We start from the raw sequence: 25,922 nt of genomic DNA, 5'->3' as shown, positions 1-25,922 counted from the left end.
ATACGCTATTGACCGGGCGGGAAGTGGTTAAGGAGACTGAAGAACCACTATAAAGTATATGTGAATCCTGTCATTATAAAACAAACAACCCATTTTCTTTCAAATAGAAATGCAAAGCAAAACATTTGTGTGTGTGTGTGTGTGTGTGTGTGTGTGTCTATGTATGTGTGTGTGTGTGTGTGTGTGTGTGTATATATATATATATATATATATATATATATATATATATATATATATATATATATATATATATATATATTCAAATTGAATATATATATATATATATATATATATATATATATTCAGTTTGAAAAAGGAACGCAGGAGGACTACACATATCAGGAATATGAAATATTGGGGTAATATACAATTTAGTTATACTGTAGCATATGTGTAGCTATTTTCTACCAACAATAAATCATAACATCCATCCATTAAAAAAAATCTGTTTATACCAGTAGAAAACTCAAAATATATATCGATAAGCATTACAATGTATAAAACAATAACAAAAATGCATACTGAAGTGGAGCTCGACCCAGCAATTTTTTTTTAGCCAAAAAATCCTAAAAAAAATATGAAAAAATAAATTGAAAAAAAAAATAAAAAATTATACTCACCGAAAATGCCTGTTGCTATGCGGAAGTCTGTAATCTGCCTCCTCAGTAGCCATGGTCTTCTTCTTCATCTTCTTCTAGTGAATGGGGCGCGCTGCTTTCTGGGAACTGTGTGTGTTCCCAGAGAGCAGCCGCCCATTCACAAGTCAGCTTGAGACCTGCGCATGCGCAGTAGGAAACGGGCAGTGAAGCCGTAAGGCTTCACTGCCTGTTTCCCTTAGTGAAAATGGCGGCGCAGGACCTGCACCGATCGAAGGATGGGCATCAGCGCGGGCGAGTAGGACAGGTAAGTGTCCTTATTAAAAGTCAGCAGCTACACTGTTAGTAGCTGCTGACTTTAAGAAAAAAAAAATTTGCGGGTGGAATCTGGCTTTAATTCACAGTGCATATCAAGTTCATTCACTTATAATTGCAACAAGAATATGGCTAAGTTCACACAGTCGTTGAATTTTAAAGCAGATTAATGTGCCTTTAGGATTCATGAGCATTTCCAATGCATTGCACAGGTGTTCAAGTCACATCAAGCAATTCTTCTCGAATGCCCTTTGAGATTTTTTTTTTTTCAGTGTTAAAATGGGAAATTGTTCTCTTAGCAGCTCTGCTCCCCTTGCTACTCCCCTTTCAAGCAGTGCCTCAACATCCTTCCAGCCTTCTAAGCTTTAAAAATCATAGGCGTGCGTAGCCTATTACATTACGGTGCACACACCAAAGCTCAAACACACATGCGTGTGTGTATATGTGTATATATATATATATATATATATATATATACTGAGTCACTGTTTGAAGGGGAATGCCTCAGTTGGCAGCACTGATGGGCACTGCTGGGCAGGACTGATGAGCACTGATTGACACTGATGGGCACTGATAGGCAGCACTGATGGGCCCTGATTGGCACTGATGGGTGGCACTGATTGGCAGAACTGACTAGCATTAACTGCACTGATTGGTAGCGTTGATGGGCAGCAATTGGCAGCACTGAGGGGGGTGATGCATCACAGGAGGTTTTTCACCTTAATGCATAGAGAGCCGATAAGTGGTTCTCCTGACAGGGGGATCTGCACTGATAATCAGTGCAGTGATTATCAGTGCAACCCCATCAGCGATGCCCACCTGTGATGCCCACCAGTGATGTCAATTGGTGCTCATCAGTAATGCCTTTCATTGCTAATCAGTGATGCCTATCAGAGCCTCCTCATCAGTGATGCCTATGAGTGCCGTCTATCAGTGCCCATCATTGCCCATCAGTGCTGCCTGTTATTGCCCATCATTGCTGCCTATCAGTGCCCATAAAGGCTGCCCATCAGTGCTGCCTATCAGTGCCCATCATTGCTGCCTATCAGTGCCCATAAAGGCTGCCCATCAGTACCACCTATCAGTGCCGCCTATCAGTGCTGCATATCAGTGCCCATCAGTGCTGCATATTAGTGCCTCCTAATTAGTGCCCATCAGTGCCACCTCATCAGTGCCTGTCAGTGCAGCCACATTAGTGCCCATCAGTGAAGGAGAAAACATTTGTTTTTCAAAAAAATATATATGTTTATTCATTTGTTTAGCAAAAAACTAAAAAACAGGTGGTGATTAAATACCACAAAAAAAAGCTCTATCTTTCTCAAAAAAATGGTACAAAGTTTGTTTGGGTACAGCATTGCATGACCGCGCAATTGTTATTCAAGGTGTGACAGCTCTGAAAACTGAAAATTGGCTTGGGCAGGAAGGGGGTGAAAGTGCCCAGTATTGAAGTAGTTAAAGGGCTGCTGATTGGTGATTGCAAAAGGTTAATATTTCTACCCAAAGTTTGCAAAGCATACAACTTTTGAAATATAAGGCTTAATTTCCATGGACATTTTTGGACGTTTTTAAAGCCACTTTTCTGAGCTTTTTTTGCAGCTTAAAAACAGCTCTCCATGTTAGTCTATAGCCTCATGCCCACCATGACGTTTTTAAGCTGTAGATGGCTGAGCCGTTTTGAAGCTGCAAAAAAAAAAACAGGACCAGTGCGTTCTGAAGCTCCAGCGTTAGAGCTGTAAAAACGCCAGAAGTTAAAAAACTCGCAAAAACGCTACCGCGGCGTTTTTAGACAGACGTTTTTAAGCTGTAAAAAAGGCTAAAAAAAGTGGCTGTAAAAACGTCCATGGAAATGAAGCCTAAAGCACAACAATTTGTTTTTGATGTCTTTATGCATTTAGTGGGGATTCCCTGTTGAACTAATGTATGTCTTTATTGTGGTGCTTTGATTTCCACTTTAAATGGAAAAGAGTTTTTAAATAGGTTTGAAGTACCGGTATATGTTTTATTTTACAGGCTTAGATTAGTATTAAGAAGTCATGGCTTCTAGAGGATCTGATTCGGAGGAAGATGCGTGGTCATCTGAAAGTGAGGCCTCATCTGAGAGTGATGACTTTTCTGAAGATGACACCATTTCTGAAAGTTCCCAAAGTTTACAAAGTACAGAATCTGAAAATACAAATACTTCTGAATCTACTACTAAACAAAAGGAGGAGGCTTCAGGTAAAGATCGTTTCATAGATATTTACCAATAATATTTTTGAGCATTTGTGCAGTTTCATACCTCACAACTTTGGAATTTGAGAATGACGGACATTTTAGGGAGATAGTGACCTGCAGCACGCTGTACTTTTGTATAACTTAAACACATTGCTAATAGCACTAGCTATATGTTTATAGTTTAAATACTGACATTTGCATTGTTTGGCACTGAAAACTATAATTTTAGGTACTTTTTTTGCAGTGGCAGTAAAAAATGTGGTTCTGCCAGTAGATTTTATGATTTTTGTCAGTAAATTCTCGTGCGTGATTGTGTAGACAGGGCCCCAGTGCACAGGGGCCTATAATGCTCTTAAAGCGGGAGTTCAACCAATTTGTTTTTTTTTTTCTCTTTTCCCCTTAGCTTCCTGCTCGTTTTGTCTAGGGGAATCGGCTATTTGTTTTAAAATATGATCCGTACTTACCCGTTTTCGAGATGCATCTTCTCCGTCGCTTCCGGGGTATGGGTCTTCGGGAGCGGGCGTTCCTTCTTGATTGACAGTCTTCCGAGAGGCTTCCGACGGTCGCATCCATCGCGTCACTCGTAGCCGAAAGAAGCCAAACGTCGGTGCGGCTCTATACTGCGCCTGCGCACCGACGTTTGGCTTCTTTAGGAAAATCGTAACGCGATGGATGCGACCGTCGGAAGCCTCTCGGAAGACTGTCAATCAAAATAGGAACGCCCAGTCCCGCAGCCCATACCCGGAACCGACGGAGAGGATGCATCTCGTAAACCGTAAGTACGGATCATATTTTAAAACAACTAGCCGATTCCCCTAGACAAAACGAGCATTCATCTAAGGGGAAAATGTGCAATCTATGGGTGAACCTCCGCTTTAAGATGACACTGCTCTCAGCACTGGAGAAACTGTGCAGTTTATCACTTTATCACTGATCGTGGTATACAGGTCATCCAAAAAGGTATATAGTGGCAATATTTTATTGTAAAAATAAGATTTATAAGCTGTGGGCACTGTGGGGGGGAGGGGGGTGCAGATGAGCTATTTTCATATTACTGGGTTTAGTAACACTTTAACAGTATATGTATCTGACACAGACACAAGCAGGCAGAGAAATTAACAGAATGTTGTGCAGTGTTTTTATTCTGACTCTGATTGTTGTGAAGCGATGGATCCCTTGTGAGACCTCTATGCCTGGCCTGTATAAGCAGATATAATCACTGAGGACAATCCTTATCAGATAGCTTAAATAGATTGTGGTATTATGCGGTCAAAAGATGATATCGTCTGTAGCTTACTATGCAGAATACATGTGCCCTGTTGCATGTGGCCTGTTAACTGCCTCCATTACACAGGAAGTACCAAACACAGGAAGAAGGGGTGGAGCATTACATACAAAGGAAGTGTGTCATACATCAGGGAAAGAAACATAGAAAATACAAATGCATACCACATAGGGTCACTGGACGGCAGCATGAGAATTAAATATAAACGTCCAAAGAAAAATGGTTCAGAGAAACAATAGATACAAATTCTATGCCCCATTGGGGCGGCACAGTTTTACAGTATAACATTACTACTCCCACATTTGTGATGCAACACCGAGGAAATGTTGGGGCATGGACTGTCACCCAGAACAAGAAGTTGACTGTGCCATTAGCAAATAGGGACAAGCTAGGTGAATTAATACATGGACATAGGGAAATTGATCAGCTACAACATGTGAGCATTGCAAGGTAGGGCACACAAACAGAGGGAATTTAAATGTAAAGGTCTGGACTTTTTACATGTTCTGTATAATAAATATTTGTATTGATTTATGTATTCTCTGCTCACAATTTGGCTGCTTCTAAATGGTTGACTTTTTGTTTCTTTGTACTATTTCTAAAAAAATTATATTATTCACATAGGAATGAAGAAACGTATTTGCTTTTCGGATGTCATATTCAGTTTTCTCTCTCAACAACTGTCAAGATCAAAGTAAGTATATCTTGGCTTATCAAACCAATTAGGGATGAGGTTCAAGTTCACCACTACGATGGGTTTCAGGTGAATCCTGTGCAAAATGTGTGGTCCCGGAGAAAATAGAAATGTTTTTGAACCATTATGCACTGCATGGCCTTTGAATTAATGCCAGCAGGCTTTAAAGGGCCTATAAGACGACTTTGGTTAAGCCAAACCCCTCCTTATTAAAGGCTATATGAGGCTTTTATTTGGATTGAACTGCTTTTTTGCCAGGCTTTCCATTAAAAACATATTTCACATCAAGACATTGAAAAAAAATTGGCATTTGTCGCAATTCTCCAAGACAGGGTTGAATATTTTGCAAAGTTATGTCAACATGGGTATAACACTTTCTTCACCCTCATTTTGATGACTCCCTACTCCTTACTTGATCTATTTAAGTGGCCCTTATTGACTCGAATTCGACCTGTGTGTAAAGTCTGCATTGCAATTAAAGTTGCCAATTTGTAACTGTATCATATGCTCTAAGTTCACATCGTATATTTCATGTTAATATGTTGTGAGCCATGTACTATGGTGTTTTGACTCAATAAAAAACAATGAACAACAAAAAATGGGCATTTATGATTTTTTTGCATTGCAAACAGCAAAGCATTTTTACTGTGAATTGTGGGTGAAGTGCACAGGCTTCTGCAGACCATTTCTTCAGCCACATGTACTTACTGATACTCGCATCTTTTTCACAGGCTTCATCTAGGTTCTGGGTGTTCAGCCATATTGATTGACTGGCGGGGGACGATGTCTAAATTAAAGTCTGACAGTAGCTGATAAAGTAAAAAGTAATGTTTTGCATTATAACTAGTTTGATACCTGTTGAAATGGAGCTCTTTTATTCACCTCCAGCACTCCTGAATCATTATTCTCACTGACTTCCTGGTTTGCGGTGCGCATTCATTCTTGCTACATCACGGCTTAATGGGAACTACAGTTCCCATTAGGCTTAGCCTCCATGCCTGTGAGGGATAAGAAAGCATCTTCACGCAGGGCTGTAGTCATAGGGAGGGGGTGAGCACATTCTGCTTTCCACCATGCAAAACGGCTCAGATGCTGGTGGAAAGCAAGAAGAGGAGAGACAGGAAATGGCATTTTCAAACCTGGATTACTGTATTTTAGAGGTCAAAAGGAAAAACGAGACAAGTGATATTTAAATGCTCTAGCTTACAGCAATCAATTGATCTAATAAAAAACGAACCTTTAGTGTTCCTTTAAGGCTGATGTCAGATGGGTGATTCTGCCACTAGAGACGAATCACCAGTGGCAGGATCGCTAAAGAGACTGCCTGCCAGTCCGTATAGAATCACTACCTCTGTAGCCAGACGCAGCAAGATAGCTTTGGCCAAGATGCTGCTGAATCTCAAACCCTAGCAATGGGAGTGACACCTCACTGCTTCAGCTACAGAAGGAGTGATTCTTTAGGAACAAACAGGCAGCTTCTTACTAAAAAAAGGAAAAAACAAGCTGCGCTAAAAATTTAAATGCATACATAAATTACAAATAAATGCCTGTGCAAAAAAAGTTAGATGCATCCAAAAATGAAAAATGTATGCCTGTGCAAATAAAAATGAAAACCAAGGTGAATATGAACATGGGTGTAGATATATATGTGATCAAACACTCTCATTAGTGAACCAGAGAATATATGTGAAATAAATTGATGAACCAATCAAGTCCATAAAGGGAAAATGTATAAGTGAACGGATTCCAGAAAGTCCAAAAAATGATTATGATTAGATTTCAATCTCCAAGTGGGGAGATCTCCAGAAAAATAACACCAATATCCAAGTGATGAGGAAAAAGCAATAGCCCAGAATGTGTTGATAGAAAAAAGCTGCCTCTTACCAGCTGGAATTGATCTCTTATCACAGGAGACCAAAGTAAGCATGTATGTTGATTAAATGTCCACCATGGACGGCATCACTGGATTAAAGCCTCATACAGCAAATGGTACAGGATGCGCCATGAAAGAGAGGGAAGCTCACATAGCATAAAATACAAGGTATAACTTATTAGGTATATAAAAAATGCACTTACAACAGTTCAAATGCAATGTGCATATAGGATCGAGCCTCCCGTGTCTTCCGGGTACAGCTGAGCGCGGTGACGTCAGAACGTCGCTTACCCAAAAAGCTTCTTACTAAACCTGCCGCAGGGAAATTTTCTAAATCGCTAGCGGCATAGTCACCCTTCTGACATCAACCGAACGCATATGTCAATGTATAAAAATTTCGGAGATGTATTCTTTAATGCTCAATGATTTGTTACAATGTGTTATAACAAGTTCTCCATTTTTTTTTCTATAGATTTGTGAGTTTACTCAACGACTATGTGGAGTCTGAGTTCTTTGTCATTCATGGAGACTCCTTGATAATCACGTGTGCTGCAAATAGTTCCTTGTTACCAGGAGAGAGCTTACACTTTTTTTTCTTGGTGGAAAAGTTTCTGTTTAATTTAACAAGCAGGCACGCCAGATATGTCATTGTGTTTTTTCAGGTATCTACATTGTATGTGGCATCTGTTTTTGGATCACAGTATGAATAGAGAAGTAGTAAATTTTGTGTCATTGTAGTATGTAGCTTAAAGTGGATGTAAACCCGAATTTTTTTTTTTTTTTTTATGTCACAATGTACAGTAAAAGATTTCCCATCATCTGTGCCCAGTCTTGCCACACAGAGTTAATCCAGCTCTGAGCAATACTCTTTTATTGTTTAGTGAAATAAAACGGACTTACAGAGAAAAACCTTAGTCCGTTCCGCCCCCTTGCTGTGAATGACAGGTTATTTACATATCTCATGCACTAGCTTCAGACAGGCATTATTTTTTAATTCCCACCCCCACTCCTTTTCTGAAGTCATGTGGTTACTCTTCTGGATTTTGACTGGATGTTAGTGATCATAGCAGAATTCAGTGTAAGAAATACACAGGAAAAAAGGGGAGTGTAGAGGTGGGCGGGGAGTCTACTGACATCACAACTCCACCCACCGAGCTCCAGACAACAGACCCACCCACAGAATCTGCAGTTTTTCAGGTCTCATAACAGACAGAGGGGAGACATTTGACATTTGACAGGTAAGGATACATGCAGGAGGCATCTATATCCTTATAGATCACCACTATGGCAGTAGTTTAGAAAGGATGAGAGTGGGTTTACATCCACTTTAAAGTAGAACTATAGGCAAAATGTTTCTTTTCATTTTGGATAGAGCAGTGAGGGTTATAACCCCTGTTAGATTTTTTTCTCCATCTGTGTCCCATTGTGAAAATTTCCCTTCACTTCCTGTCCAATAGCCAAACAGGAGATGAGAGAAAATCCTGCAAATTAAGGGAATTCCTTGGGGACCCCCAGGTCAACAAAACTAGTATCCCCATTGAAAGATTTTCCCTCTATTACTCCTTCTGGGGACAACCCAAAATTTGGGGTCTTCTTTTACTTTCAATGATAATGATAAACAGGACAAATAGAGAGGATGAATCTCCTTAATAAGGGCACAGACAGCAATAAAAACTGATATGTGTTCTAATCCCTCTCCACTCTATCCAAAACTAAAGTCTTTAGTTATACTTCAAGTTTTGGTAAAAATCATATTGCTCTTACATGTTTTTGTTACTAGATTAAATAACAAAGTATGTTGATGTAGCGTTACTCCTGTAGGGGCTGCTGAAAGTTGTGGTCCACCTGTCACTCTGCCCAGCCCAGCATTCACTGACTCGGTCAGGTTCTATAAATTGCCATTTGCAGTCAGGGACCGCGGGTCCCTTTTTAATGTAGCAGAAATAGAATAGGAAGTGTTTAGTGCTAGCTGACCTATGGTGGACTACTGCTTTCAGCAATCCCTCTTAATGCCCTGCCAGCCCTCCTGGCTGCAGCTGCCTGACTTCACTGTCTGTGACATTGCATTCCTCACTGGCTCCACACCCAGTTTTGACTGTTTCCTCTGAGGCCCCGTACACACGACAGAGAAACTCGACGTGCCAAGCACGTCGAGTTCCTCGTCGAGTTTTGGGATGAAGCCGCCGAGGAGCTCGGCGGGCCGCCTTCTCCCATAGAACAACGAGAAAATAGAGAACATGTTCTCTATTTTCTCGTCGAGCTCCTCGGCGGCTCCATCGAGCCAAAACTGTACAGACGACAGAGTTTCTCGGCAGAATCCGGGTTTTGACCGAGTTTCTCGGTGAATTCTGCCGAGAAACTCTGCCGTGTGTACGGGGCCTCAGACATCTCTGGCATGCCTCTCCAGTACTCCCGACTGCCCATGTCACTCACCAGCCCTCCTGGCTGCACACACACCACTAGTTCCCTCCTAAAGACTTGCACGGCAGTACTAGCCCTGCTATTCTATCTGACTCCTCTCTGTGCCTCCTGTTCAGATCCTCCATACGCCCTTGAAGGGATCCGTCCTGCACCCAAGTCCCAGGCCCAAGGTCACCCCCTCAGAATGGGGAGTGCCCTCAAAGGCCCTGACAGCCTAGCATTCCATCCTCTGTTCTTCCACCTGACAGCTCCTCCCCAGCTGGGCTGACCCTGGGTAAATAAAGGAGGCCTGCCCCTGCCAATCCTAGTTGGGGATTGGTCAGGGCTCCCTGAGACACCTCAGACAGTCCCACCTCTCTTCCCCTCCTCTCTTCTAGAATCCTCTAGAAGCCAGAGGAAGGTAACCGAGAAGTGATGCTATCTGTGAGTCACCAGCCTACTCTGAGCCACTCCCAGCCCACACAGTTTAAAACAAACAGGCCTAGCTTCCTGCTAGGCCTGCTTAAATTTACCTGCACTCACCAAAAATATCACCACTAGCACCTACCTAAGTAGAGGGTGCTACATTGATTCTTATCTTTTGTGCTAACTGAAATTAAAATGTCTGAAAACACAAGAACTGTTCAGGTAAGGAAAGGGTGCAATTTTTAAAGAATTCAGAGAAGCAGGAAGTGGGGTAAATCATCTGGAGGTCAAGTGGTTAAAGAAGATGGCCCCTTAGATTATTTGTTTGAAATATGCATCTGGAGAGGTGGGCTAAATTACCATAGAGAGGGGAGGGACAGTAAGCGTGTTTTATACACCTCTTTCCCTTGCTAACCACTCAAACAGGCAAAACATACATAAATACAATGGTATGTTTGAGCTGACACCCACCATAATAACAGAATATAAATGGTGAATGTGGGTTCATTTACTATGAGGAGTACATCATAAAAAGTATTTTTAGTGGCATACAATATAATTGTCATAACACATAGCTACTTTTTGTTTTCTCCAGACGGAGGAGATGCATCACCTGAAGTCTAGGTTCACATTGGAGCAAGTTGTCATGCGATTTGAGAGATCAAAACGAATGGCGGCAATGGCACTGTTCCAATCGGTGCGACACCAATTTGCAAAAGTACTACTATTTTTGCAGATTTCCGGTGCAACTTCATTAGACATCTGTCTATGAAGCCACACAGATGTCTATTAAGTAGCAACCGAAATTGCGCTGACCTTGTTAATATGAAATCGCGCTACTTCAAGTGAAGTAGCACAATTTAAAAGTAGCATCAATGTGAACCAGGGCGGAACCTAAATGAGAAAGCTTCATATCTTATACGGTACCAAGGGGTGATCTTTTTGGGAGACCATCTGGACCTGGGGAAAGGCCTTGGCTGGGCTAAAGCCACAAGCGCTAATGATCCCTTGTAATGAGGGATCAATAGGAGCTGGTAAACGAGCCTTTCATCTGTTGGTGGAGGCACTGATTTTTAAGATCACTAGAGTGGTGGATGGTGGAGATTGACATCAGGATTTATTTTCACATCACTTGGACTGTTTAATTATCAAATTTTTACGTTTGTATATACATGATTGAATAGCGCAACCTTTATCAATTTTACATGCAGCTATTTCTGAGTAACCGTATGATAATTATCTTTCTGGTGTCTCACAGTAATTAAAAAATGTTACATGTGTATATGCCTTAGACACAAAAGAAGTAAGACCCCTTTCACACTGGGGTGGGCAGGCTTTTACGGTAAAACGCTGCTAGTTTTAGTAGCGATTTACCGTCATTTTAGCAGTGCTATTCGGCAGCTAGCTGGGCGCATTTAACCCCACACTAGCGGCCGAATAAAGGGTTAAATGCGAAAAAGCTGCGCCAAAAACAAAATATGGTATGGGATAATAAAGGATTGAGCAAATATATAGTCCATATGAAGAACCAGTCCTCCTTTAGATGGCACCACAGTGGCTCCACATAAAGAAAAAAATGCCTAAACACCGTAATGTAGACCTGCTTACCGAATGGCAAACTTAAAGGACAGTTGGCTATAACCCAGCCACGGCCTTTAGCTTGCAATTACTGACTACTCGAACACACATGAAGCAGACTGGATGGCTAGATTCTCCCCTAGGCGTCTCACAGAATCCATGGCCGGAATTCAGTATAAGCTCAAAGGGAAAGAAAGCTGACCATAGCATGATACAGTCTCAACTATTTTATTAAAAAATTGTATTGCACTTACATATAATTGGAAGAAAAATCACATATAAAACAAATGCCGGCCGGCAGATACAGGAGCCCGTCCTCCTCGAACGATGTGGTGACGTCAGTACGTGCCCGAATGTTGTTGCTGAATTACCAGTATGTTGCTGAATTATCAGTTCTATAATGACCAACTGCTGCTTAGTGCTTGAACATTGGATTTGTATTTATGTGAAAAAATATTTAATCTTCAGGACAGTTTTTCAGCTATGTAAACATGTGAAGTACCCCATGTGGTTAATTATTATCTTCTAATATTAGGTATTAAGATGGGAAGCTGAGATAAGTTGGCTCAGAAATACTTGTGTAGCGCCCTGCTCCTGATGATCAGGCGCTATGTTTAAATTTAGTGTATGTCTGAGCTGGTAGTTAGCTCAGACTTTGGGATGATTAAGGCTAAAACAGCCTCTGTTCCGGCTATGGCCAGAGGACTTCCCACTGTTGCCTGTAGGTGGCGTTACCACCCCAGGCCAATGTTGGAATACAAGCAGACCAGAGTGTATTAGGTGCTTTTCCCCGGGAACAGCCCAGTGGGAATGGTCTCCCCGCTGGGCATGCTGGGGAAAGGTACTTAAGGGGACAGACGCCATTTTTTGGGGCTTTTTTTCCTCGTGGCCCTCCGGGCTCGAGGTATGTGATGGTTGATTTTCAGCCGCGGGGCCATGTTGGCCCGAGGCTGCATCCCTGCCACGTAGGCCCAGTTGTCCTGACTGGGGTTTGCACTTTGGAGGTGGTCCTGTGCTGTCTGTCCTAAGGGAGGAAGCCACTCAATGAAGGAAACCAGGGGACGACCTGTCCTGGAGAGGACCAAGCAGAAGGCTGGTATCTCGGGAAGGCCTGGTGACTTTATTGGAGGATGCACCATAGCCTATGTTACCTTACAGTGTGCCGGGTTGGCTTAAAGGCTCTAAACTGTAAGGTTGGATATACGAATAATAAATCCTGTGGCAGAGGATTATTGAACAGTTCATCTTTATTGCACTAAAGTCTATGTCAGAGACTGTCATTCTTTCTTTTTGTCCGTGCATCATCCCGGCTGCTGGGCCGGTGAGAGGGGCCTATCCGGGTGAGCAGTACCCACTCGGAGGAAAGTGGTGAGTGTGACTTTTGAAGCTTAAAAGTTCCCCAGTGATCTTCATCGAGTGCCTCTACCTTCCCCTGACCCTCCATCCCTCTACCTGTGCAAGTTTGTGTGAAATAAAGCTTAACAAAAAGGATTTACAACTTGTGTGGACATTGAGGTTTCTATAGACTCTCATCCCCTAGACAACGAATGGTGAGATAACGTGCAGGCCCAAATCTAAACCAGCAGCTCCTTCAGGGGTAGTGCTACACTTGATAAATGTTTTTTTTTTTAAAGGGGCACTTGTGCGAAAAGCAAAAGTCATAGTGCTACCATATCAGTTAATAAACAATATACACATTTTATACATTCCAAAGAAAAGAAACATTTCAGGTGCCAAAAACTCTTATGCCTCGTACACACGATCGGTTTTCCAGACAGGAAAACTGCCATGTTTGTATTTGGAATGTATAAAATGTGTATATTGTTTGTTAACTGACATGGTAGCACTATGACTTTTGATTTTTGCACAAGTGCCCCAAAATGACACAACATTTATCAAGTGTAGCACTATACCCGAAGGAGCTGCTGGTTTAGATTTGGGCCCGCACATTACCTCACCATTCGTTGTCTAGGGGATGAGAGTCTATAAAAACCTGAATGTCCACACAAGTTGTAAATCCTTTTAGTTAAGCTTTATTTCACACAAACTTGCACAGGTAGAGGGATGGAGGGTCAGGGGAAGGTCCAGGCACGCAACCAAAGCTGTCATGGAAGTTTTCATGTCGGGAAAACCGGCCGTGTCTAGGCATTAGACCCCTTTCACACTGAAGGCGTTTTTCAGGCACTAAAGGGCTAAAAATAGTGCCTGTAAAGCACCTGAAAAACGCCTCCCCTGCAGCCCCAGTGTGAAAGCCTGAGTGCTTTCACACTGGAGCAGTGCGCTTGCAGGACGTTCGAAAAAAGTCCTGCAAGCAGCATCTTTGGAGTGGTGGAGAAGTGGTGTATACACCGCTCCTCCACCGCCCCTGCCTATTGAAATGAATGGGCATCGATGGCGAATTGCCTGAAAAGCGCTTCAGCAGCGGCGCTACATGGGTGCATTTAACCCTTTGTTTGGCCGCTAGCAGGGGTTAAAAGTGCCCCGCTAGCGGCCGGAAAGCGCTGCTAAACCGGCAGCAAAGAGCTGCTAAAACTAGCGGTGCTTTACCGCTAATGTGGCCAGCTGGCAGTGTGAAAGGGCTCTTAGGAATGGAGACACTTCACAATATCATTAAAATCAATCTATTAACATATTAAATGGTACAATATTTAAAATCGCTTTTCAATCAAATCAATCTCAAGGACAATTGTCCCACTCTCACTGAAATTAATCATGTGAGAAGTAAAAAAAAAAAAACACCTTGCATCTCCCCCTTCTTGTTATATAAGAATGTACTCACCGCTCTCCACTCTTTACATTAAAGTGGAGCTCCAGTCAAAAACTGTAGCTGCTGACTTGTAATAAACACACATTCATGTGTCCCACGATCCAGCGATGTGGTCACCCAAACCATTGCTTCTCTCCCTCTCCTCTCCCTGGCACCGCCATTTCAGCTGCGGGCACCCAGCTGTGACAGTCTGCTGTTTCACAGCTGGGTGTACGCTGCGCATGCGCGAGTCACGCCCCCCCCCCCACTAAGCACCATATGCGCAAGTTATATGCATGACCACTCCTAGTGGGACTGAATAGGCCAATATACTGTACACATTTGAATGGCGGCTGTAATTACACTGCTCTCAAGCTCATACTGCTGTATTTTATCCCCAGGATTTTGAACACTCATGCCCCCTTTTGAGGAGCTGGCGCACACAACTCAAACTACACCTTCAGAAAAATACAAATATTGCTGTTCACACATTTCCAAGCTTTCTGTGTGAAGAATGGAAAACATTTCTCAAAAAACAGGCTCCATACTTCTTCATGGTTTCTGACGAAGGACTGGACAAACATCAAACATTGTATTTAAATATGTTAATACTTCACGCTCTTGGAAATCAGATTGAGATTGCGCTCACTGATGCACAGGAATCGGATCACCTCAGAGTCTATGGATACTACATCAAATCACATATTATCATTAGGCAATCCATACAAAAGGTAAGTGAAGTCATTTTTAATGTATTTAAAACATAATAGTTTCTAAAGAAGAAACAATGGCCCCGATTCTTGAAACACTTACGCCGACGTATCTACAGATACGCCGCGTAAGTGCACGGATGCGCCGTCGTATCTATGCGCCTGAGTCTACAAGCAAGATACGCCTGAAATTTGGCTTCATACGACCAACGTAAGTTTCCTACGCTGTCGTATCTTGGGCACATATTTACGCTGGCCGCAAGGGGCGCTTCCATTGATTTACACGCCGAATATGTAAATGACCGAGATACGCCTATTTACGAACGTACTTGCGCCCGTCGCTGTAATATACGCCGTTTACGTAAGGCGTACGTCCGGCATAAAGTTATTCCACCTAAAGGAGGCGCATCCCATGCAAAGGTATGGACGACGGAACAGCCGTCAAATTTTACGTCGTTTACGTAGGACTACGTGAATAGGGCTGGGCGTAGCTTACGTCACTTCGTAGGCAGTGATTTGACGTATCTTATGGAGTATTTTAGACGTGATTCTGAGCATGCGCACTGGGAAGCGTCCACGGTACGGCGCATGCGCCGTTCGGACCATCATTTGCATGGGGTCACGGTTCATTTAAATGGATCACGCCCACCGTCCACCTACTTTGAATTAGGCGGGCTTACGCCGAATAATTTACGTTACGTTGGCGCAACGTAGGGAGCGAGTGCTTTGTGAATACTGTTCTTGCCTCTCTATGTTACGTCGGCGTAGCGCATATGAGATGCGCTACACCGGCAGAAAGATGCGCGGCTCTACGAGAATCCGGCCCTATATCAACAACCCATCAGTCGCATTTAATCAGCTAGGGTTATTTAAAGACTATCTAATTTAAAAAACTTTTTGGGGGGAAAGAGCAGGAAAGGGTTGGTTTATTTGCCATTAATGTACCTTTGGGGATAGCCCTGTTAACTTTTTATTCTATAGATAAAACGGGAAGTAAAAAAGAAAACACTCTTGATTGAGGAAAATCCCTCCACAGACCTTACAAAACTGTCCTTTTTTTTTACTGACAAAACATACAAAATGTACCAACAAAGCATATTTTGTACTAACAACCTGAAATTTGACAGAGGCTCCTATTAAAAGCTAAAATTAGGGTAGTATCGGTATCGGGGCCAAGACTAAGCATTTGCACGAATATCAGTACTCGTGCAAATGCTCAGAAACTAGAAACTGAGGCTCGGTTCTGAGGGGAAATGCTGCTGACAGGGAAATGTAAACAAAATGAATGCCAGCAATTATTGGTTGTGAAGAAGTGGGGCCGCCACGTACTTAACAACCGATGACTTTTCCGCTGTCAGTTGGATTCTCCTCCACGCCTCCTTCTCCCCTCTGGCCAGCTGTCACTTCTGTCCATTGCCTCCTCCCTTCCCTCCGGCCAGCTGTCACTTCTGCTGGGTGCCATCCCCGCCTCCTCCTCAACTCTGGCCATCTGTCATCTCCTTTAAAAAAATTAAAGGAGCAGTTTAAAAATAAAATAAAAAAGCGAAATAAATAATAAAACAAAAAAGCATCAATGTCCCCCCTGTACTCACGCACAAAGGCGAACGCAAGCATTGATCTGGTGTCATATGTAAACAGCAATTGCACCATGCATGTGAGGTATCACCATGAAGGTCAGATCGAGGGCAGTAATGTTATCAGTAGACCTACTCTGTAAATCTAAAGTGGTAACCTTTAAAGGCTTTTAAATGCTTTTAAAAAATGTATGTAGTTTGTCGCCGCTGCACGTTTGTGCGCAATTTTAAAGCATGTCTTGTTTAGTATCCATGTACTCGGCATAAGATCGTCTTTTTTTATTCCATCAAACATTTGGACAATATAGTGTATTCTAGTGCATTAAAAAAAAAAAAGAAAATCCCCAAAAATTGTGTTTGAAAAATCGCTGCACAAATACTGTGTGAAAAAAAATTGCATCACCCACCATTTTAATCTGTAGGGCCTCTGCAATGTTCAGGGGTTCAAAGTAATTTTCTAGCAAAAATATATATATTTTGTCATATAGGCTTTGAAAGGGCTTTGTCTTCAAGTGGTTAGAAGAGTGGATGATGTGTGGCATAAGGTTCTAAATGTTGTGCATAAAATGCCAGGACAGTTCATCCCCCCCCAAATGACCCCATTTTGGAAAGTAGACACCCCAAGCTATTTGCTGATAGACATGTTGAGTCCATGGAATATTTTTAGGGCTGTGGAAATTAACTATTAATTCATCGATTAATCTTTAATTTTTTTGATCGATCAAAATGTTTTTGATCGGTACTCACCTCTCCGCCGACTTCCGGGCCTTCAGGGAGTTCCGTCGGAGATCCGGTGACATCACGGACACCGGCGGGGCTTGCCGTGTCCATCTGAAGGGCTCCTTTGCTGTGCCTTCATATCTGCATGCCGGCGGGACCTTACTATCTGCCACACGAAAGGGCTGTTGCACTTCCCTCTATTACATTTTTATACCAGTATCATACTTAGCCACCTGTTTTTTATGACTGCTTTTGCTACTGTTTGGTATTACTCGCACCATTTTTACAGTTTATGTAGCTACATCGATTTTATCTCCAGTGCAATATTTATTTTGTTACCTACTTGAAGACTATAAAAGTTTTAATGCTATTCCCATCGAGTGCTGCCTTAGTGTGTTTTTTGTATCCTGCTAACCATTTTTCCAGTGGTTGGTAGCTGCACTGGGAATCAGCCTGCAAGGAGATCAGCTAAAAGTAGTTGGATCTGTATGTGCGTTATAATTAATCAAAATTAGTCGATTAATCGATAAAAAAAAAATCGATTGATCGAACAGAAAAATTTTGATCAGAAAACAGCCCTAAATATTTTATATTTTGCCACAAGTTTGAGGAAAATTTCTTTTTTTTTTTGCACAAAGTTGTCACTAAATTATATATTGCTCGAACATGCCATGGGCATATGTGGAATTACACCCCAAAATACATTCTGCTGCTTCTCCTGAGTACAGGGATACCACGTGTGTAAGACTTTTTGGGAGCCTAGCCATGTACAGGACCCCGAAAACCAATCATGCCTTTAAGCTTTCTAAGGGCGTATGAAGGGATGAATCGAGGGCGGGAGAAGACATCGAGGGAGTGGATGGAGCATGAAGGAGGATGGCGCTGACCCGAGGAAGTTTTTTTGAGTTGTTGCATCGTGCCCTTCATTGACCTCCCAAGGGGTTTTCTCATCTGAAGCTGTCTCAACATCCTTTGAAAACAGGGTGGACACCCTGTGAGCTCTGAGTTCTCCACAAGTCCAGGATACCATCCATCAAGGGTCCTTAGCCTTGGACTGTCGGGTCAAGTGGCTATGTTCGTGGTTTCTACTACCCAGAGTCTTCAGACAAGTTGAGCCTACTTGCTGTTGGGATTTCCTATCCCTGAATGATCTGCTGTTGCTGACAGGTAGATCCACTCGTTTTGGTAAGCGTATTCCATCGTTTCTTACCCACTCGAAAGAAAGTTCCATGTGATGATCTACACGGTTACACGTTTACCTTCACCGTCACTTCACACGTTACGACTTCTTAGCACATTTATATTTTTATTGTTTATATTTACACTGTTTACACCCAGTAGGGTTCCATTACTCAGTGAGATACCTATCTCTTATCTCCTAGTTTTACTAGCGCTACATTCACATTTCCAACCACTCCCTTAGAAAGCCTGAAGGCTGTGATTGGTTTTCGGGGTCCCGTACGCAGTTAGACTGCCAAAAAGTTTAACACATGTGGTATTCCCATACTCAGGAAAAGCAGCAGAATGTATTTTGGGGTGTAATTCCACATATAACCATGCCATGTTTGAACAATATATCATTTAGTGACAACTTTGTATAAAAAAAAAAAAATATATATATATATATATATATATATATATATATATATATATATATATATATATATATATATATAATTATTATATAGATATATGTAGCGCCCCCTTACTTTCAGTATGGGCACTACGCTAAAGTTAGCGGGAATGGGAGAGTTACTTTGCTCCCATTCACAATTTATTTAAATTGTGACTTCTGTCATTCCTGAAAGGTCCACTGGGTCAGTCTGTGCTCCAGAGATGTGTTACCATCCCTGGCCAGCAGTTGGCACCAGTGGGGTTTCTGCCAGAGCAAGTTTTCCTCAGCAGCCAATTAGAGGCGGTTTTCCCTTGCAAAGCATGCTGGGGAAGGGTATATCTGTGACAGGTGTCATGTGTTCTAAAATCTTTGCGGGGTCCCGTTCCAGGTGCGGCATCCACCTTCAGGGTGCTCGCATCCATGGACCCCGCCAGCGTGGCCCACCTGGCCAGAATCGCAGGCTACACAAACCCTCATCCGGAGGTAAAAGGGGACCCCAGTGACTCGCTGGGTTCCCGGTTCTATTGAGAGGATCCCAGGCTGGATGCCATTCGATTGGGGGGTCGGCTGAGGAGAACCCGGAGGTAGGTTGTCTAACAGTGCTTGAACGAACCAATCGGGGATCTGGTGACCGGAATGCTGACAGGTACGCTTTGCTGTCACCCGGTGACCTATCTTAAAAATCTACTGGGAGGATCTGCTCTGCTCATCCATTAGCTCCTTTGAAGTAATTGGCCTGTGGCAGAGGCCCTAGAGCCAGGTCTGTGAGAGAGACCTGTTCCTCCCAGAAAATCCTAAGTGACACCTCGGCTGCCAGGCTTGTGAGAGGGGTCTGTCCGGGGGCACTTTACCCACTCCAGCTAAGAGTGGCGGTGAGTTATAATTTAGTACTCTATTGAGCAAGGGCTGCTCAACTAATATCCAGGCCTGATACTGCAAGGTTCTTCTTTTCCTTCATCAACCTGTTTTTCCCGCTTATTGTTGATGTTGGCCGTGTTGGCCTGGGAATAAAGCATTGGAAAAACCTTTATTCACTGTATGGACACTCGCTCACTGTTTTGGCTCACTGCTATCACCCCTAGACACATTGCCCGGTAATTTAATATGCCGATCCCAAAACAATCAGCGGCTCCTTCGGGGGTAGCGCTACATATATATATTTTCCCGAAACTTGTGGCAAAATATAAAATATTCCATGGACTCAACATGCCTCTCAGCACATAGCTTGAAGTGTCTTCTTTCCAAAATGGGGTCATTTTGGGGGGGGGGGGGGGGGGTTGGGCTATCTTGACATGGCCTCTGAAACTGTGATAAGTAGTGAGGAAGTGAAATCACTATTTTACGTCCTTAGAAAGCCTGAAGGTGGTGCTTGGTTTTTCCTGTACATGGCTAGGCTCCCAAAATGTCTCACACATGGGGTATCCCTGTACTGAAGAGAAGCAACAGAATGTATTTTGGGGTGTAATTTCACATATGCCCATGGCACGTTTGAGCAATATATAATTTAGTAAAACTTTGTGCAAAAAAAAATGCATAAGGGTTTTTTTACTGTTAGGCCCCATACACACGGGAGTATTTATCCGCAGATACGGTCCAGTGGACCGTTTCCGCGGATAAATCCTCTCGAGGATTTCAGCAGATTTTAATGCGATGGAGTGTACTCACCATCGCATTGAAATCCGCGCCGAAATCCTCTGGCGATGACGTGTCGTGCCGTCGCCGCGATTATGACGCGGCGACTTGCGCGACGCTGTCATATAAGGAATTCCACGCATGCGTTGAATCATTGCGACGCATGCGGGGGATCCCTTCGGACAGATGGATTCGGTGAGTCTGTACAGACCAGCGGATCCATCCGTTGGGATGGATTCCAGCAGATGGATTTGTTCTGCATGTCAGCGAATATCCGATCTGCTGGAATCCATCCCAGGGGAGATATATCCGCGGAAAAAGATCCACTGGCGTGTACACACCATAGGATCTATCCGCTGAAACCCATTTGCTGGGATTTATCTGCGGATGGATTCTATGGTGTGTATGGGGCCTTAGAGTGGTAATGATGTGGAACTCCATTCCGCAGTCAGTGGTGTCAGCAGGGAGTGTAGATAAATAAAAAAAAAAAACGTTTTAGATGATTTCTTAACAGTGAATATGGAAAACAGTAAGTCACATACACACACATATACACTCATGTCGAACTGGATGGACTTTATTCAACCGCATCAACTATGTAACTACAGTATATGTAACTACGTAACACCAGGATTTTGTATCTTGTTTAAAATTTTATTCTTTAATCTACTTTATAGCCTAGCAGCAAACAAAACTTATATTTTTGGCTTTGATAGAGTGGGAAAAGGCAAGAGCATTGTGTTGCAATATATGTCCTCACTGGGGAGACTTGACTCAAGCCCTGTACACACGGCCTAGAATCTCGTCAGGAAAAAACAATGTTTTTCCTGACGAGATTCTTGGCCCACTACATGACCTGTATTAGAAGTCGCAACTGCCTGTTTCCTGGTACTGGAGGTATTTGTCTGATCGGATTGATACAGCCATCACCGCCCGGAGTGACCATCCATGCAGAGATCCAGGTCTGCTGAGACCATCACGCCTTTCAGACTTGCTGTTAGTAATAACATGTGAGTCCACACCCGTTGGTAAGAGTACCCATTTCGTTTACCTTTCCAGTTGATGCTTTGGATGATTACTTCAGACAGCTATACATCTTATAAGATTACACCTACCTATCACCCATTTATTTGAACTGTGAATGTATCCACTTGTCGGAGTGATTAATTTACCTTCATTACTTTGGAGTTTTTATTTTAGACTTTATTCACGTATTTTTCATATATTGTTTGTCGTGTTTGATTTACATTGACTATCATTTATTAGCGCTGCACTTTTTGTTCCACCATTGCTTTTTACTTTGTTTGTTTGTATGCTAGCTGCTTTTTTACTCAATTGTGTTTGGTTTAGCACAGTTTTTTCCCTTCCTCTCAAGAATCTCTTGCCGGCCGAGTGTACAGACACTCCATGTTCTTTTTCAATGGCACTAACGCGGTGACGTCATTGACTACGACGAGCATGCGCTCGTCACATTCAATGCCGTCGCCGCCACCTTGCTACACCCTACCTATGCCTAGGAGGCTACCGCACATGCGTCAAAGTCATTTCGAGCATGCGCGGGTTTCCACGGCGACAGGTAAGTATACACACTCTCGGGTTTCTCGGCAGGAAAACACTGCCGAGAATCACGGCGAGAAAATAGAGAGCAGGTTCTCTATTTTTCACGTCGAGATTTTGGGCAGTTTTCTTGTCGAGAAACCTGAAAGCCTCGTACACACGCTCGGTTTACTCAGCAAGAAAGCTCTGCCAGCAGTTTTCTTGCTGGTTCTTGCCAAGAAAACCGAGCATGTGTACGAGGCTTCAGGGATAAAAAGTGAGGGAAAATATCTCTAGCAGACAACAATCAGAGGTTCTAATGAAAGGTTAACAGAGGTTATAATCTCTCCCTTTCTATTAAACAAGAAATGAAATGGCTGAGACTGTGGTTTAATGTTACTAAAAATGTATTTAATTTTATTAATCTACACAGATTGCTATCCATTTTGAGAAAGTACTTCAGGGATTAAATGCAACTTTTCAAAAGCATGCAGAGCAGAGTTTTTTTCTTCAGTGCATACAGGAGATTGCGGGCAACGAACAGGTTGGTTTCCATGTTTATTGTATTAACTTTGGAAAATTAGCCATATTTTATCTGTGGCAAGACTGCAATTACTATTACATAGAGAGGGCTTTTAACCAACAGTAACATAAGATAGGTTTATTTTTTATTACATATTTTATTTCCATTAAAATGGACCCATCATTAAAATGATAGTCTGGCAGGCTTGCAGTGAAGCATAATGTCGCGTACACACGATCAGACATTCCGACATCAAAACTGTGGATTTTTTTCTGACGGATTGTTCGCTCAAACTTGTCTTACATACACACGGTCACACAAATGTTGTTGGAAATTCCAAACGTCAAGAGCGCGGACACGTAAAACACTACGATGAGCCGAGAAAAAATGAATTTCAATGATTCTGAGCATGTGTCGAATTGATTTTGAGCATGCGTAGGATTTTTGTGAATCGGAATTGGCTACAGACGATCAGAATTTCCAACAAGAACTTTTGTCGTCGGAAAAATTGAGAACCAGCTCTCAAACATTTGTTGTTGGAAATTCCGACAGCAAATGTCCGATGGAGCCTACACACGGTCGAATTTTCCAACAACAAGCTCTCATCGAAAAATTTGTTGTTGGAAATTCCGACCGCGTGTACGAGGCATTAGGATTGCCAAGGCCTGAATATGTAATAAGCAAATTATATACATGGAAAACTATAAAGCCTACATACATTTTTAATACATATGACATTGATAAGATTAATATAAATTAATACCTTTCACATGCATAACTAAAATCATTAAAAAGGCTATAGTTTCCCCATGGATAAAAATAAAAAGAAATCATAGATTCACATTAATATGAATATGTGAATCCAAAACCATTTTAAAATTTTGAAGGGAAGTTTGAATTTCATCTTGAAGAGTTGTCACAGAAACAGCAGTCCCTATTGAAGGGTTTTCACCCACCTATCTCTTTGGTGGCAAGTCAAAATTTTGGATTTCCCTTCACTTTCTGTATTGGTGAAAATTGTCATCGGTGCAAATAGAGGGGTGTAATCTCTAAACAGGGACACGGACAAAAAAAAGAAAAAGAACAAATGGTCTAACTCTCCCCTTCTCTACAACTTACCATAACATATTTTACATAAAGTCCATTCAGGGGTACAGGATTGTACTCATTTTGGAAAAAAATCTTATTTTATTTATCGACCAAAGGGTATGGGATTTTAGTAATTCTTGCGCATGCGGGAGGTTCTAAAGCAGAGCAACTGTGGAGTGGGCAAAGCCTCAAGAAAACCAAGAGATGTAGAATGACACCAACACCAATGCCTGTATAGGGGCTTGATGAAAAAGATTTTACCAACTATGGAAAAATACATTTCCATGAATAACATTACGGATCAACCCAATATTTCAGATCATAACAGATAATCCCAGAAGGGGAAACTGAAAACAACAGGTGGCATGACTCCCAAATAATAATGTTGAGAATAAGCAATGATCCATCCGTCTTAAGGAAAACTCTGGTGGAATGATAACAAGCAACAGGAAAATACAGTTAAATTAGTCTATTAACGGCAAATTACTAGACATAGGCTTAGATCTGGTATACCAAAACCCGCAATAACAGGAAAAGGAATATATAGACAGATGAGGCATGCCCAGAAAAAATAATAATTAGTGTACAACTAGAGGCTTTTGGGGGTCCATAATATAAGTTCCAAAATAGGAAAGATATCTCTAAAAATATATACGTGTGGGTATATATTTATCTGAGTAAGATATAAGAAAGAGTATTAATCCTCAATCCTAAAAAATGAGAGTCAGCGATGATAAGAACACCCACACAAGGAGGGTAAATACTGTAGTATACACTTGAATAAATCAAGTATCAAAAGGTAGGGTCGTATTAGAAAATAATTTCTATTAGACCACTTTCATGCTGAGGCGCTTTTCAGGCGCTTTGACGCTAAAACAGCACCTAAAAAGCTCACGAAAACCTATTTCCATTAAAATCAATGAATGCTTTAACACTAGGGCAGTGTGCTGAAAGCTCTTCAAAAGCGCTCAGTGTTTTAGTGGCAGTTTAGGAGCCCTTAGTGTGAAAGTGGTCTAAATGTATACGAAGTAACAAATTGTCTGCAGAAAGGGAGAGATCTTGATGAGAACTATCAGAGTAGCCACCCAAGATGAAAGGGTATAAAAACCCCAATTAAATTCTGTATAAAAATAAAAATAGGTACAATATGAAGTCAACTAAAGATGGTTGACCTCATTTTTAAAATTAGGCTACAGGAGGGCAGAGAATCAACATTTTTGGGGATATAAATCAATAATTAAACTAGCAGAATAACACCTCCACAAAGAAAAAGTGAGGGTGTGGTGTGGAGGGCTGGTCTCAAGAACTGGCACTTACATGGTAGAGAGACTGAAAATGAATACAAGGAACCTCTGAAAAACCAGAAGAAAAATTGGGTTGAACCACCACATCAAGATCTTCTGCGGTGGAAGAGTTGTTCACTCCAACTAGCAGAGGTATCAGGAAGTGCTTGGTCAATGACTGAACCAAAGATAAGTCTAACTTTAAAAGATGAGTAAATTCAGAAACCGGTGGGTTTTAGTAATAACTATTGGAGGGAGGAAGGGAGGGGGGATTGAAGGGGTTGCTTGACCTCTTGGACACAGACAGTTCCCGTTGGGGGTGTCGGAGGGGTTATTGTTCTCCAGAAATCCTATCCTTTTTTTGTTCCGTGAACTTAGGTCTAGTACACCCATGGGGGTTTTTTCTTATATATAATTTATTGTGTGGCAACGGTAGCCCTAAGGGATCCTATAGCATATTGAATTATTCTTTTATTTAATTATAAATTATTAGTTACACCTAATTTTTCTTCTTTGCTTATACAAACTGTTTTACTCTCACCGTATGGTGATGAACATAAGAAATGGATAGATATGATGGACAGTTACTACGACAAGAATGTCTAATGTGTGGAGTAATGCACTTGCTTTATTGTTTTTTTTTTTGTATATTATTGACTTGTATACTGCTGTTATAGTACAAATGTATGTACTTTTATTGAAAATAAACTTAAAGCGGGAGTTCACCCATTTGTTAAAAAAAAAAAATTCTCTTTTTCTTTCTCCCTTAGATTCCTGCTCGTTCGGTCTAGGGGAATCGGCTATTTGTATTAAAATATGATCCGTACTTACCCGTTTTCGAGCTGCATCTTCTTCCGTCGCTTCCGGGTATGGGTCTTCGGGAGCGGGCGTTCCTTCTTGATTGACATTCTTCCGAGAGGCTTCCGACGGTCGCATCCATCGCGTCACTCGTAGCCGAAAGAAGCCGAACGTCGGTGCGGCTCTATACTGCGCCTGCGCACCGACGTTCGGCTTCTTTCGGAAAATCGTGACGCGATGGATGCGACCGTCGGAAGCCTCTCGGAAGACTGTCAATCAAGAAGGAACGCCCATTCCCGAAGCCCATACCCGGAA

At 42.1% G+C, this 25,922-nt stretch overlaps 1 protein-coding gene across 1 annotated transcript in view; it reads left to right on the top strand.

The window, feature by feature from the left end:
- The window catches only part of LOC120920741 (probable ATP-dependent RNA helicase DDX60), a 271,914-nt gene that overhangs the window by 8,760 nt on the left and 237,232 nt on the right, over positions 1–25,922 (top strand). Inside the window, exons 2-6 of the mRNA XM_040332991.1 lie at positions 2,922–3,128; positions 5,035–5,104; positions 7,450–7,639; positions 14,529–14,858; positions 22,348–22,458. Of these exons, the coding sequence (XP_040188925.1) occupies positions 2,945–3,128; positions 5,035–5,104; positions 7,450–7,639; positions 14,529–14,858; positions 22,348–22,458 (885 nt within the window). The 5' untranslated portion in view covers positions 2,922–2,944. The remainder of the gene's footprint in view (positions 1–2,921; positions 3,129–5,034; positions 5,105–7,449; positions 7,640–14,528; positions 14,859–22,347; positions 22,459–25,922) is intronic.

This window comes from Rana temporaria, chromosome 1 (genome assembly GCF_905171775.1).
Source record: "Rana temporaria chromosome 1, aRanTem1.1, whole genome shotgun sequence".
NCBI lineage: Eukaryota > Metazoa > Chordata > Amphibia > Anura > Ranidae > Rana > Rana temporaria.
The sequence above is the reverse complement of the archived record's forward strand: the minus strand, read 5'-3'. Positions and strand labels throughout refer to the sequence as shown.